Here is a 15,588-nt window from a genome sequence, read left to right as displayed (position 1 = left end):
AAGACAAATGTTTAAAAAAACACATCTTGTCTATATAGCTGTACTAAATCAGTTGTCCAAGATATTGTAGTTCTGTTTAGTGTTAAGAAGCTAATCACTATATAAATAACATAGTATGAAATACTCAGGAAGTTGAAAAGTCAAATGTATGTCTAAGTTCTTCCACATCAGGGGACTTTTATTATAGCCATAGATTTAACTTAAACTTTAAAATTTTAGTCTATTTTATTAAGAAAAATCTCTTTTCATTATCAGCATGACAATCTTCTTCCCTCTTGGTGAAGTTTTACAAATCTCTCAGCTGAACTATTATAAAGCTCTTCTGGTATGCTCTTTGTATTTGAAATATCTCTTGCTTGAAATTAAATTCGGTCTTAAAATAGCAGCTATATCATCTCCTAACCACTTCCCATTAGTAGCAGCAAACTCCAGAGATTAGCAAAGCAGCCTTCATGTGCCTGAAAAAGAACCCTATGGATGATTTAAACAGGAGATTTGTCTGCTCATTAAGGATCAGTGCATGTATATTTGTAAATATTAATGCCAGAGGAAAATGAAATCTAAAAAAAAAAAAAAAGAAAAGAAAAGAAAAGAAAAGAAATCCTGTTACCGTATGTACTAAATCTAAGCGGAGTTCAGATTTTGCCTTTCATGGTTATTTCTTGCAGGGCCGCGTAAACACATAGCTCATTAACGTTGGCTTCACTCTCCCCAAAGGACAAGTGGATTCTGGAGAGTGTAGATAGTATAAATGAGCTGTCTTCAATGCTGAGGTTTTTAAGCACTGATTCTTCAAAGAAAGTGAAGTCTTATGCAGGAGATAAATTCCCTCATCTGTTGTCATGATTGACAGGTCCATTTGGTTGCTTGTGTGGGGGAGGGGAACAGGAACGGCGCCTGACTCAGGGCAGAGCCCTCAGGCTTGGAGCTATTTTGTTTGATTGCCCACAAGTGTCTTCTATTGTCACAAATTCTCCTCAGACCAGTGTTGTCAGAGTTTAACAGGGGCCACAGGTGCTCTTCCTTCAGCCTCAATAGAGTTATTCTCTCAGTAAAGTTCTATTTCCCTGGTAAAGCCTCTTTTGAGGGGCTAAATTTAGCACTGCCAATCAAAAGAACAGGTGGTCCGTGCCTACCAAATAGGTCCTTCTCCCATCATGCTTTCCTGGGAGAGCCAATCACCTTGCGCCCTGCCCTAAGGCTGCGGGGCTGTCAGCAGATCTGGCAAATAAAAGGGCAGGGCCCGACCCCTGCTTTCGAGCAGTCGTGCATTCCCAGCCTCGCCTCGGGTGTAGGGATTGCATAGAAAAGCAAAACTACACAGTCTCGACTGTGTAGTTTTGTTTTTAAGTTTAGAGGCTCACCGATTCATGTTGGAGATGGTCGACAAAACCAACTCTAGATAGGACGTCGTTTCAGAAGCCACCTGGGGCTTAGTCCCACCCTTTTTGGGCACTCTTGAGAAATCAGGTGAGCAGCGTCTTTTCTTATTAGTAGAGTCCCTTCCTTAGTGATTTCTATTTCTAGTTAGCTTTGTGTGCTAAACGCCTATAGAGAGGTGTTTGTCTAACTACTTGGTGCTGGGGCTGTCTGCTCTTTGAATCTGCTGGTTAAATTCTGTTTTAAAGTAGGGGAACGCTTTTCTTTAAGAAGTTCAGCGTTTTAGCATATCAGCACAGGCAATGATTCAAATTGTTCAGATGCGCCTAATATTCTAAAAATTTTAAAGATGAGGTCTGAAATGGTGATAGAAATGTTTGCTTCTTTTATATAGCCTTTTTTTTTTTGTCTCTTGAGAATGTTCAAGGTTATATTACTCCGTGATAAAGTGAGACACACCAAGAATAGCTCTGATAAAATGCATGTGGTATCAGCTACACCCTGATGACTTTTTAAGGGAATCAACTGCTGAGATATCAGTTGCAGGACAGTGACAGAACACTTGCCGGCTGTCAGTCAACGCTGGAGAGTTTATTTTGGGAACATGACATTTTAGATGCATACCTCCAGCTCTAATTAGACAAAGGGCCCTCAAGAGCGAGTGCTAAAGCAACAAAATTTACCTAAACAATAGGAATAGAAGACCAATTTAGGCTAGTTAATTGCAATACATTTTAATATTTGGAGAAAAAAAAGGAAAAGCTATAAAATTGTTTTCTAAAATACTCAGAATTTCATTATGTATTTTAATTCAACTCAATCAAGTTACATGATATGAGATAAATGTTGATGCTAAGAGGGTAAGAAATGTTTTAGAGACTTATTTTGAATTAAACGTTGATTTTTCCATCTTCCTGGGATTGGATCACTAGTTGTAAATGCCTATACATACATAGGTGTATAAAACATAAATTGTGTAAAAGAATACAGCTATTTTTAGAAGATGCACTAGCTTATACACAGGAAACGTTACACACACAAATTGACTTGTCCTAAAGATAATATGCTACGATAAGAAGTTCTTGACAATAGTTTCACAAGGAGCTTTTGGATATTATCTGAATTTTTCAAGTTTAAATTTTGTCTCAGAATTCTAGTTTCATTTTCTTTTTAACTAAGTGAAGAAAGTTACAGTAAGGTACAGACTTATCACTAGAAAGAGTATTGCTCCATAAAATTTTAGTAAATAGAAAATTTTATGAAAAATAGCAGTGAAGCAATTGACCACTGAAATCTTTTTTTATATCAGAATAGTGGAATAGTCACATTGAGTAATAAGGTATTTATGCAACAGAAAATTCTTCACATAGTCTCTCTAGGCAAAGCACTTTCTTCCATATAACAAAAGAACTTAACTTCCAATTACATATTTTTTATTTTTAATATTTATGCTATGAAAGCCTAGGTATTTTCACTTCAACTACATTTCAGACCAACTTCCATTTTTCAGAGCTGGCACATTAAAATCTCAAGTATTTTTCTTTCAGATCCATAATAAATTTTGGCCTACTCAGTTAAGTTTAAATTTTCCTGAATATTACTTCAACAGTAGCCACATTTATTGAGCAGGTACAATATGAGGAAAGATTAAGAAACAGAAAGCTCTGTATGCTGTCTGCAGAAGGTTTGCATAGTTGACAAGTCTTTCCAAAACTTTTCAAGGGAGGAAAGAAAGTGCAAAATTCAAATTTTTCATTTTGATGACTCTTAAATATAAGTCACCTGGATTACTTAAAGTAATAGTGCCTGAATCTTTCTCAACTTTATAGATACAGTGAATGAAAAATATTGAGGGGAAGGAAACTTTTTTAAAATAATTCTTTCAAACGTTGAACTGATGCAAAGATTCATTTTAGACTTTTCACACATCTCTTTTATTATCCGTCACTATCTCCAGCTTTTTCCAGCTTTCCCTTTCTCCAACTCTCTCCCAGATTTCCCCTTTAGTATGACTGAATTTCCCTCTTTGACGAGTGCATTCCTTTTCTCTGCTCGCTTGAATTTTTTTCCATTTTCCCTTACACTTGCTACTCTGTCAGGTTACAAGTGAACTCAGAGGCCAAAGTCAAGCCACAAACACAAGTCCTGCCCATCACTCTGGGCCCACAGATAATCAATGAGCAACCTGTTTGGAAAATGTGTATCTCTGTCATCTACAGAGTAGCTCCTTACCTGAGACCGTCTAATTTTTTTCTCTTCCTTTTCAGAGTGCCTAAAAAGATGACAACTCAAGCTCCGACGTTTACGCAGCCGTTACAAAGTGTTGTGGTACTGGAGGGTAGTACCGCAACCTTTGAGGCTCACATTAGTGGTAAGCTCACCCCTTCCCACCATTCCTTTGTCTTCCTTGCCCCCTCTCCAGTAAGTTAACTTTGCTGTGGGACTTGATGCCAAATTTAAGCCCTGCTCTCACTGTGTAAAACTGGCCCAGCTCTATGGAAGGGCCACTCTAAAGGTATACCGTTCAGAGTCCTGACAAAATATGACAATATAATGGCTTGAAAATGTTTTATTCATGTTTGTAATTCCACGAAACAAAATAATTAGCATTGGATTAAAATTACCGTCAGAATCCAGCTGCTAAGTAGGACCAAATTTGGTTATTCTATATTTGGATATAGCTACAGAACCCGACTGGAAGCCAAGAACTCCAGCCTTGGAGGGGCCAGCCAGGGAGCTGCTGGGCAAGGAGCCTGGGGCTGAGCGCTCTCTGTGCCTGAGCCTCTGTGGTTTTATACGGAAAATAATATAACTGACTTTCCTCAGAGACAGAACTTTCAGTGATGAGCTAACGCCTACGTATTTTATTCTTTCATTTTCAATCTTTAATAAGTTATTCTAGTAAAAATCAAAGCCTTTCCAATCATTTTGCAATGACAACCAAAAATGTTATCTACCACTTGGGTTCCTATACTAAAGAGACACAAACAACCCTAGAATTTTATTTAAAAGGAAGTTCTGTGTCTTTTTTTCCTCTTCTTTTCCTTCTTTATAACTCAGTTCAGGGCTGGTTTTGAAAACGGATAATTTCTGGGACCTGTCATCATGTAACATAGTAGGGGTAATCTATGAACTCTATTGTAAATAACCTCCAAATTAATCAATATTGTCTCCTTCAGTATTGTAACTGGTCATGTAAGATGATATGGATTAATTAAAAGACGATGTTTGATGCACCTCTATGGTGCATTGTTCCTCTTTTTTTTAATTTTATGGCTTATAATAAAGATATAAAATAAGATTTCCTTTTCTTTTCTCTTTCCTTTTGTTTTCTATTTTATGTATTGATCTTATTCATAACCGGATAACACTTTCACATTGCACAAACATCATGTAATCATTCTTCAGTTTCTACTGTACATGTATATAGAGACCAATTCAGTTCTTCTCATGCATGGCGAACTCTGACTCCCAAATAATTTACTTATTTATCTTGTAACACTCAGTAACTTCTGAACTGAGCAGAACACATAGGGCTTCAGCGGGAGTTTTGCCTGCTTGTGGAGTCGTGGAATTCAGTTTCCCCATAGCTTTTTGTTCCTTCACACTTTGTGCTAATAAATTCTTAGAAATATACCAATGAAAATATTTGACCCCACGAATTAGTCAAATAAACTCTTCATTTGGCCACGGTGGGAGACTGGCTAACATGAGGACAACGAAGGAAGCTTTCTCTTGCTTATCTTTACCTCCTGAGTTCGAGTCAGATTACCAGCCTTGAGGCCAAATCCAAAATAAACCAGGCCCTGAATTTACCTCATGCCTCCTGGAGGCAGGATTTTAGTCTACTTCAAACATCAAACCGTGTGCTTGTAGTCTTTAGCCCCACAATTCATGGTGGGCGAAGAGAACTTGGCTTTTCTACCTGCAAGTCCAAGTATCCCTGTTGTTCTGAAAGATGAGGTTTGGCTTCATGTCTGGTTGTATGAGAAGCTGCCCCTCCGCAGGATGGCATTTTTACTGGCTGCACATTTGAGAGGCAGGAGGGCTCAGGAAGTCAGTGTCCCTGTCCCCGCAGAGGAAGCTGAGAGACGAGTGTGTCCTCTTATGCTTGTTAGGTCAACCTGAGACCCTGTGCTGCTTTTGCTCCTCACTTGTTTTTGAAGAGGGTAACAGTCACACTTTATTCCGGTTTCCTTGGCTCTTCACTTTTATACTTCTCTTTCATGATTTTAATGATGTCTATTAAATTGCATCAGATAGCACCCTGGGCAGGAGGGCAGGAGATGTAAATTCTTGTCCTTTGTGTGCCACTGCTAACTCAGGGACCTCAGAAAAATCATTAAGACTTTTTTGGCCTCAGTTTCCTCCCCTATAAAACGAAGGTGCTGGCCTCTACATGAACCCACAGTCTTCTCTCATGTGGGTCTGCACTTCGATCACACAGCTGTCAGATGTTCACTGTCATTAAAGAGCATTACACTCTGGGTAGCTTTTACAGTTTAAGACAAGGGAGTGAACATAATGGGACAGAGCAGAGGACCTGGCAGTGCCCCAAACCTAAAGATGAATTCTCTTTGCTCTCCAGGTTTCCCAGTTCCTGAGGTGAGCTGGTTTAGGGATGGCCAGGTGATTTCTTCTTCCACTCTGCCCGGCGTGCAGATCTCCTTTAGCGATGGCCGCGCTAGACTGACGATCCCCGCCGTGACTAAAGCCAACAGTGGACGATACTCCCTGAGAGCCACCAATGGATCTGGACAAGCAACTAGTACTGCTGAGCTTCTCGTGACAGGTAGGCTGGAGGGGACCAATCTGTCCTCTGCACCCCTCCCCTAGACGGCATCTCCAGGACCTGGGGCGGGGGGTCCACAAAAACTACTGAGCACAAGTAGATGCAGTGTGAGCCTAGAGAAGGGCCCGCTTGATGCTGAACTGACAGCAAAGTTGATGGTCTTGTGGAATTTAATTCTCCCCCTAAAAAAGGCTGAGAACCAGTTCCTCCGTACACATATTAACACTCAGAAGTTTATTAAGGGAATATTAAAAATCATGTTTCTGAGCAAGTAGAAAGGCTTGGAGCCTTGTCTACATGCCTACTAAGGAAATAGGTGTATCTCCAGGAATTCACACTTTAACCAGCACCTACATGATTCTAATGCTGGTGGTCCACAGACCACCCATTTAAGAAATACTGCTGTAGGCTATAAAGTTTAATAATTCTTCATTTACTTTCAATTTCTAAAAACACTACATGGTAAACCTACAGAGAAAAAGGCCAACGCTTTTGTGATTCAAATGAATGACACAGTTTTCCCAGAAAAGTTATCACCAATCTTCATGGTCTCTGTCACTTGTCTCCACCCTTTACTTCCTGGTAAGACACTAATACACAAAACATGGCATTACTTCACATAGTACCTAACAATATCTTTCATGAGCTGCATAATGTTACATGTGTTTATCCAATAAATTATACCTTCAGCACTATTCAATTATAGAGCTATTATTGACCTAAACAGATGGCATATCAGGTGACATCAGGCATGAACTTTAACATAAATCCAGAAAGTTCAGAAATGGAAAATGCACAGGGTTGACAGCATCTGCTGTTGTTTATTGCTCAAAAACGTCAAAATTAATCCCATTCACACTTTGCATTTCATTTATAAAAAAATTTCTAACATAATTAACAAAAAAATCACTTTCTGTAGCATAACTAACATTAAATCTTGTCATTATTTGGATTAACATTTTAAATGCAAGTAAATATTTGGGTTATTTGAATACTGATCAAGTTGGAGATGATTTAGGATTTTTAAATTAAATTAAAATTTAATGATTCTCTGAGTCACAGGTGCACCCATCAAACCAGCCACTGGAATTCTTTTTAATGCAACTTACTGAAATATGTAAAGTTACCTTAACACATACTAATATAGTGCTAGATGTGAAGTTGGGAGGTACTGCTGGAAAGATTCTCTAGAAATGTTATAACAAGATCTGGGCTTTTTCTTGGAAGAAAAAAAATGGTCGCCTAGAACTGCTGAACAAAACAAAACAAAACGGTGGCGGGGCTGCCATCTGCCATCTCCTGACTCCATTCTTGCTGTCATCTGATGGATGAACTGGGCTCAAGGACAGTCAAGGATGTTTGGTTCAGCAAGTAATCTGCAAGTCATTGCCTGATTTTGGAACCAGAGCGGTGGTTATTTAAAAATAGCCAGCTGGGAGCACCCTGGCTGGAGGTCCTGATTTTTTTCTCTTCCTACTGCAGCGGAGACAGCGCCACCCAATTTTGTTCAACGACTGCAAAGCATGACTGTGAGACAAGGAAGCCAAGTGCGACTCCAAGTGAGAGTGACTGGAATCCCTACACCTGTGGTGAAGTTCTACCGGGACGGAGCTGAAATCCAGAGCTCCCTTGATTTTCAAATTTCACAAGAAGGCGAGCTCTACAGCTTACTGATTGCAGAAGCATACCCCGAAGACTCCGGAACCTACTCAGTAAACGCCACCAATAGCGTTGGAAGAGCTACTTCCACTGCTGAATTACTGGTTCAAGGTACGTGCTGGACGTTGAGGAACAGGGAGGAGGGGCGAAGACTGATTTAGGACAAAGTGGGGCTCAGGGACCACCTGCCTCCCCTCTGCAGTCTGGGGATGCTGTGAGCTGAAATCAAAGCTGGCTTTTCAACATCCACGAAAAGTCTCTTGAGATTCTATGCAGGAGTTCAGAATCATTGAAACCATCTGTGTTTTTTAACCCCACTAAAAACTGGAAAGTATTTCAATTAAGTCATCTGTGTTTTCAAATTGTTGACAAATAATACTTTAAAAAAATTCTAAGTAAATTCGTATCTAGTAATAAATACTATCTATGTTTCAACCTAATTTATATTCATACAAAATCTAGAGCTTTCTGCATTTTTCTCCATTGGAACACCTAGAAAATCTTATTAACTTTGTAGTCAGAATGAACATAATCCCTTTAAATGGGTCCTTGTGCCCCCTCCTATATATTTCTCTTTCCCTTCCTACAGGTGAAGAAGTAGTACCCGCTAAAAAGACAAAGACAATTGTTTCGACTGCTCAGATTTCAGAAACACGACAAACCCGGATTGAAAAGGTTTTTTTTTGGTTTTGTTTTAATATATTGTCCATTTTTAAGCCTTTCAGATAGGTGCTTCACCAACTATTCCTCCTCAACATGGGCTTTTTTTTTTTCCTTCTTTTACAGAAGATTGAAGCCCACTTTGATGCCAGATCAATTGCAACAGCTGAGATGGTCATAGATGGTGCCACTGGGCAACAGCTGCCACACAAAACACCTCCCAGGATACCTCCGAAGCCAAAGTCGAGGTCTCCCACACCACCATCCATTGCTGCCAAAGCACAGTTGGCTCGCCAGCAGTCACCATCGCCAATAAGACACTCCCCTTCCCCAGTCAGACACGTGCGGGCACCGACCCCATCTCCTGTCAGGTAAAGCCTTTTAAAAGAGATCAGGTCACTATGCATTTTTTGAATTAGGTTTAATCCAATAAGAAGAGAAATAGAAGTAAGCAGTCAGACATGTAGCATGTGATAAAGGCGGTAAACCTAGAATATACTGATTGATTTTCATAAATCCTCACTATCCACAGATATGTTAGAGAACTTTATAAACTTGGATTCTGAATTCTTATTTGTATACCATTTAATGAATATGTGATTTGGGGCCAAGAAAAAACATAGGGAAATGAGAAGAGCACAGAATTTAGGGTCAGAAGTCCTGCATTCAATCAGCTTGATCACTTGCTAAAATGTGATTTAGGAAATAATAATAATAAAATAGTTGCTAATATATATTGATCACTTTCTCTATGTCAGACATTTGATTGGCACTCTGTGGACATTATCTCGTTAAATATACACAGCAGCCTCTAAGAATTAGCATCCCTAATTTTATACATAGGTGACTGGAGCTAAAGAAGTTAAATAATTTGCTTAAGGTCATTTGTAAATTATAGAGAATCACAGAATAATCTCAAGGTGTGTTGTGAGGATTCAGCGAGGTCATTAGTTGAAGGTACCTTGTAAATGTAAAATAGTTATACAGGTGTTCTCTGGCTCTGATATAATAAGGAAAACCTTGTAAGTGTTTTACATGTGCTTGTATTATTTTATCTAGAATATAAAATGGGTTTCTGTTGGGTTTCTAGGCTTAGTTAATATGAAAGTATTTTACAAAGTAAGCATCTATCATGAGGGCTCAGAAACTATATAGTCAAGTGTAAACTATCCATAGCAAATTTGAAACTTTGGATTTTGGCTTAACATGCTAAGGTTTTTTGTTTTTTTTTTTAATGCAGTAAACTGATAAAAGGGGAAAATTTGGAGTAAACAAAAAAATGTTTCTTGATCAGTTTAAATTAATTTTTAAATGTAGAAAAAGTTCCCCTGCCAAGAAAAATTTTAAAAGGATAATAAGTAGATAGTTCATCTAAAAAAAAGTAGATATTTCATCTCAAACTTACTGTGAAGTTACTATAATCAAAACAGTATGATTTGGTGAATGACAATGCATCAGAGGAGAAGAACAGAGTCCAGAAACAGATTCAACTATCCAGGAAATTCAGTTTTTAATCAAAGGGACCCTTCAGTTCACTGGGGAAAAGGACATTTTGCTCGATGAAGAATGCAGGCCCGATTATCTCTCCGTTTGGGAGAAAACAAATAAAAACCCCCTCCTCAGAGCACTTACAAAATAAAGAGAAAATAAATATAAACCTCTACCTCACACCACTCAGTTTGACTAGAGAGCCACATTTCAAAAGATAAACAAAAAACGAGAACAAAATTGGTGAAAACATTTATAGGGAAGAGCGTTTAAAAATAGATTTACAGATTTCACTACATAAAAATCTATCTATGGCAAAAGGGAGGTCATTGCTAAACCAAAGAGTGCATTAGTGAAAAAGTTTTAAAGGTGCCTCTTCCTCAAGGTGCTTCATTGCCTCTGCTGTGAAAGTGTTGTAACAAACACGCAGCGGCTGCAGAGTGAGTGGTACAGGTCTGGCATCAGTGCGGAGCCCACACAGCTGCACATGTGATGTGGGGTGAGGCCCCCATAGGGAAGCCAAATGAAAGCAGTAGAGCTGGAAGGAAATGCTTTCTACACTTATGAGAAGAACTAATACGCCAGGTGTATCAAAAAGCTTCCACAACTTAATTACTAAAGAAAAAAGTGAGCAACACAAATGAAAAAAATGGATAAAAGGCAAGCATTTCACACAAAGAGGCCATGTAAATACCCAACAGATACATGGAAAAATGCTAGATATTTTCCAATCTTGATTACATTGACCACCTAAAAAAGTAAAGATATTGGTCAACATTAATATGAAGCCTTGACCAAAAAGTTCGTCTAGCTATCAAATAAGAAATGTGCTCTGTCTCTGGTTAACTCCAAGTTTGCACACTGTGAAATCACAAGGCAGGCCCAATGTGGTTTCTCAGGGCCTCACCATATTTTTAATCCAAGCCGAGGGTCATTTAGAATTATAGAGCTTCCCTGATTCTGTGGAGCATTGTGACTGTCTTAGAAGTTCTGAGAATTCGTTAGTAACCATCCCAGTTATTTAGCCTGCAAGATTTGCTTTAAAATAATTAAGAAATTAAAATACCAATATATGGAGAAAATAATGGTTATCCAAGATAAACAACTTCCTCAAGTGCTTCCTGGTTTAATCTTGATTTTTTTGTCATAGAGTAAGGCAAACATATTTCATTGAATAAGGTACATTGTATCTAGCTGCGACCAGGGGATTATTTTTTATTGTAAGAGCAGAAATAAGCACTTTAGTGACTCAAATTACATTGATTTTCACAGTTATGGGCTTCCCTGCAACCTGCTGCTGATCACTCAAGTCATGCTAATCATGTCTTTAATTCTGTTTGAATTAAACCCACTTTACTAGGGACAGCAAAAACAAGGCACACGTTGAAACTTGCAAGTACATGTTACTTTGCTTTTCTTCAATTGGTGTTAACCCTTTGTTATTCTAAACTAGTCTTTGTTAGAGTTCTAAGGCCGTCACTTTCAGAATAGAGCCATGTTCCCCTAGATGTCCTGTCAGCTGATTACAACTCCACTTAACAAAACGTAAATTGATTTTCACCAAAAAACTGTTAAAGAAAATAAACATTTCTTCACGAATTTGGTTAATATTGTAATGTTGCACTGTTAAGTTACTCAGTAATTTAGAGCAGGTGTCAACTGCACCTTGAGCCCTAGTTAGAATAATTGTTTCATTTATGATCAGTGTATGTTAAATACCTTGTGCAGTGCCAGAATACATTTATAAACGTTTTCCTAGATACAGTAAACGCAGTGATAAGGCAGTACTGCCACCTAGAGGCAAAAGTGTAATAAGCCTTATCAAAAGAAATTAAGGAAAATTTTATCTTAAAATAGTTGACTAACCCATAGAATTATTACTGTAGCTCAGGAACTGTCTTTTTTGGCTATAAATGCCAGAATTTAGCACCCAGATTCTTCAACTGATGCTACTGCACTTTGGACACACATAAAAAGCAATGAAAACCATTTTGGAACAAACCACCTTATCTATTTAATCACAAGCTATTGAATCCTTAGGTTTCAAATTAGCCAGTTACCACAGCCTCTAGAAGGATATTTAACAGAAGTCCAGGGTATAATACAGTGATGATGAGGGTAAAATACAGAAGAAATTTTAAAGAGCAGTTCACCACACTTTGACAAGAACAAGTTTCCAAAGTGTGTTACACAGCTTACACCCAGAAATGTTCCTCAAAGAGTAGTGAGAAAACCTGGAGATTTATAAGGCATATGGGCACAGTGAAGCCTGTGGGAAGTTCAGCAGGGAAATGAAAAAGGTTTGCCTTATTTAGCCTTGAGCTGCACAGGCGTTTAGATTACAGAAACTTTTCTTCCTTCAACACCTATTTGACATCCCTTCACCCCCCAGAATTGGGAGTACAGAGAAGTTTAGAGTTATGATTACTTTATTTGCTGTGTCCTTTCTTTGGCTGCATTTGAAGGAAGCACCTTCTGCTGTCTTGACTTTTCTGAATGCGAGAAAGTGGGGCAGGGGACAGAAATCTTTAGCTTAGAATTAAATCTAATTTTCTTACAGAATTACAAGCAGATGAGAATAAGGCTCACTGAGATTTAAAACAAATTACTTCCAAGTACATTATTTGCCCCTGCACAGGTTATTGAGCTACAGATTTTAAAACTGCCTTAAATTAAACACTTACAGGTTTTTCTTCCATTATTCAAATCTGATGACCCAGAGAGTTGGTTTTTTTGTCTCGGGGTTCTTTGACTTCTGCCATTTGGTTTTCAGGTCCGTGTCCCCAGCAGGGAGGATCTCCACGTCCCCCATCAGATCTGTTAGGTCTCCGTTACTCGCCAGAAAGACTCAGACGCCTACCGTGCCCCCAGGCCCCGAAGTTCCTCCGCCTTGGAAGCAGGAGGGCTACGTGGCCTCAGCTGAGGCTGAGATGAGAGAAACCACGGTGACAAGCGCTACTCAGATCAGGACGGAGGAGAGATGGGAAGGGAGATACGGGATGCAGGAGCAAGTGACCATCACCAGAGCGGCTGCCGCTGCCGCTGCCGGTGCTGCAGAGGTACTGCCAGAGCAGTCTTGTTTCCTTTTTCTTCCTTTCACGTTCTGCTTTCTCCTGTCAGAATCCTGCCGTGAAATGAGTCTGTATAGGTTGAAGGGGAAATGCACAGACGGATAAGAGCAGAACAGAAACTGAAGACCAGATTTGGCTTATGCTTTGTGAGGGCATTTCTAATTGGGACCAAGGCTCTAATCCGTGAGATTTTCATGACACACAGGTTTTAGCCAAACATACCGTATCTTTCTTGTCAGTGATAAATGCTTATGCATGTGTCTGTTTCACTCTAGGTAGCTTGGTTTCCAGCGTTCTTTTTGTATTTTCTACTGGGCGTGTCCTTCCCAAAAGTAATGGGCTTGTTTGTTGCCAATGCAGGTGAAGCAAGAAACTGACAAAAGTGCAGCTGTTGCGACCGTTGTTGCTGCTGTTGATATGGCCAGAGTGAGAGAACCAGTTATCAGCGCTGTAGAGCAGACTGCTCAGAGGACAATCACGACTGCTACCCACATCCAACCTGCTCAGGAACAGGTATGCATGGGGCCATCAAGACCGAGTTTTGCATGTGGAGGTCCCAGGTGGAACCAATGCTCAGATAGTTTTGAGGACAGCGCTGAGCCCATCCTCGCCTGGACTTTGATGAGTTTCTGAGCAGAGGGCAGTCTAAGGTACCAAAGGTGTTCAAGATACAGATGCCCCAAATACCCAGTTTATGTCAGGCAGGTAGGCAGGCAAGAGTTAGCTCTCAGAAAGTCAATACAGCAAGTCGGACGAAGGATCCACAGGGCACTTCTGAGATGAAACAGGCAGAGGGTAGCAGAGCAAGTCCACTGAACAAGAGGGTGTGTGCGTCCCGGGCTCAGTCTCTCCAGGAGCCAGGAGGGAAGCCATTATTTCAGGGCTGACATTACCTTCCTCTGAGCTTCCCCCAAAGACCTTTGCTTTTACTTTCCTCCAAACAAATGTGACACTTGATTCATAGCTGAAAGATGTGATAAATCTTAGATCATTTACCATCCTCACATTTGAATAGATTTTCTGTTATAGTTTAAAATCACTCTAGCTTTCCCCTTTATCCTCTCCTGTGTGACATTTCTGCCTTCATCCTGGTTTATTATTGTAACTTTTTATATAAGGTGCATTAAAGTATTTCTTTCCTTTCCCCTCTGAAAATCAGATCCAAAAGGAGGCAGAGAAGATGGCTGTCACTAAGGTAGTAGTGGCCGCCGATAAAGCCAAAGAACAAGAATTAAAATCAAGAACCAGAGAAGTAATGATGACAAAACAAGAGCAGGTGCATGTAACTCATGAACAGGTGAAGTCCGTTTTTGATACGAAATTATTGTTGTGATTACCAGTGTTGAGACAGATGATAATGTTTACCTTGAAGGGTGTTGTTTCATGGGCAACATGGTTGTTAGTGCACTAATAAAATCCCCTCTATCTCTGTAGTCCTGGGTGCTGGGTGCCAGAGTCCCTTACAGTCACTTAACGCTTCCCTTGTGGACACAAAAGGGATCTCTGTGAACACATGCTGGGAACTGAGACAGGGGTCGCATCTACACTGACTGGAGTTGCACTGACTAAACATGTGACTATGATGAAGGTAAAGCCAGGAGGGAGAGATGGATACGGAGGCAGGGACTGGGAAGAGTGGAAAGGAACTCTGAATACACATTGCTTTGAAACAGGCTTAGCAACTGTTTCCTGACTCCTTAGAAGAACATTTGAACATGGATTTGAAGGGAGATGGACAGCAGGTCCTTCCCAGATCGAATGACCAGAAAAAGCAAAAAAGGGCAGCCCCATGATGGGAGGCATTGAGGAACCCAACTGATAGGGTGGTTGGCCAGTGAAGCCAGTTGTCAGTTGGGTGGATTCAGAAGATAACTTTCAAGCCTCTTTTAACCCTGAGATCCTGAGTTTCAGTGATGATGCCTGAGGACAGCAAAGAGGCAAATGGGGGAAAACTGCCCCTCTCCCCCCATAGACACCATAGGTGTCCAGATCCAAACACAATATCTTTGGGGGGGGGGTTAAGGATTTGGAAAACATTTTGCCTGGGATGTTTCTAAAACTTTTCTCCTTATATCTCAATTTTAGAAAAGTAAGTCTTGGTATTCCAAACCATCACAATATTGAGAAAAATTTTCGAAGCAACAATATACAATTGCAGATTATAAATTGTCTATGCTTGATTTTTCGTGTATAAAATTGAAGGGTCAGAAAATATTACTTCTAAAGTCTTCCACTCTAATACCTTATGCTTTAAGATCACCTTTAGATGACAGAGTGGTGCAGATAACATTGCCATATATCCATTGATAAAAATTGGAAGTCTTTTTAAAGAAGACTGCACTCTCCAAAGCAAACAGTGTTGAATCCAACTTTTTTTATTTAAGCAGCATAACTTATGATTCAGTTAAAGAAAGAGCATGGTCATATTAACAAAAATGAGATTATTTTATTTAGTGGTATCTCTGGAAAAAGGACTTCTTTTACTTCCTGTATGTTTAAATGTTTACTTCCTAAATGTTTATATTTAATAAACATTGT

General features: G+C 39.5%; 1 protein-coding gene across 4 annotated transcripts in view; it reads left to right on the top strand.

Annotated features, from left to right (window-relative positions):
- Window positions 1-1,247: 1,247 nt before the first annotated feature.
- The window catches only part of TTN (titin), a 269,061-nt gene continuing 254,720 nt past the window's right edge, over window positions 1,248-15,588 (top strand). For 2 of the 4 annotated variants that reach the window (XM_074363965.1, XM_074363963.1), the window contains exons 1-8: window positions 1,478-3,751; window positions 5,969-6,172; window positions 7,655-7,942; window positions 8,421-8,506; window positions 8,618-8,862; window positions 12,753-13,038; window positions 13,411-13,563; window positions 14,210-14,347. In XM_074363965.1, the coding sequence (XP_074220066.1) occupies window positions 3,577-3,751; window positions 5,969-6,172; window positions 7,655-7,942; window positions 8,421-8,506; window positions 8,618-8,862; window positions 12,753-13,038; window positions 13,411-13,563; window positions 14,210-14,347 (1,575 nt within the window). In that variant the 5' untranslated portion in view covers window positions 1,478-3,576. The other 2 variants (XM_074363962.1, XM_074363964.1) reach the window with 2 other exon arrangements.

This window comes from Camelus bactrianus, chromosome 5 (assembly GCF_048773025.1).
Source record: "Camelus bactrianus isolate YW-2024 breed Bactrian camel chromosome 5, ASM4877302v1, whole genome shotgun sequence".
NCBI classification, from domain to species: Eukaryota; Metazoa; Chordata; class Mammalia; order Artiodactyla; family Camelidae; genus Camelus; species Camelus bactrianus.
The sequence above is the reverse complement of the archived record's forward strand: the minus strand, read 5'-3'. Positions and strand labels throughout refer to the sequence as shown.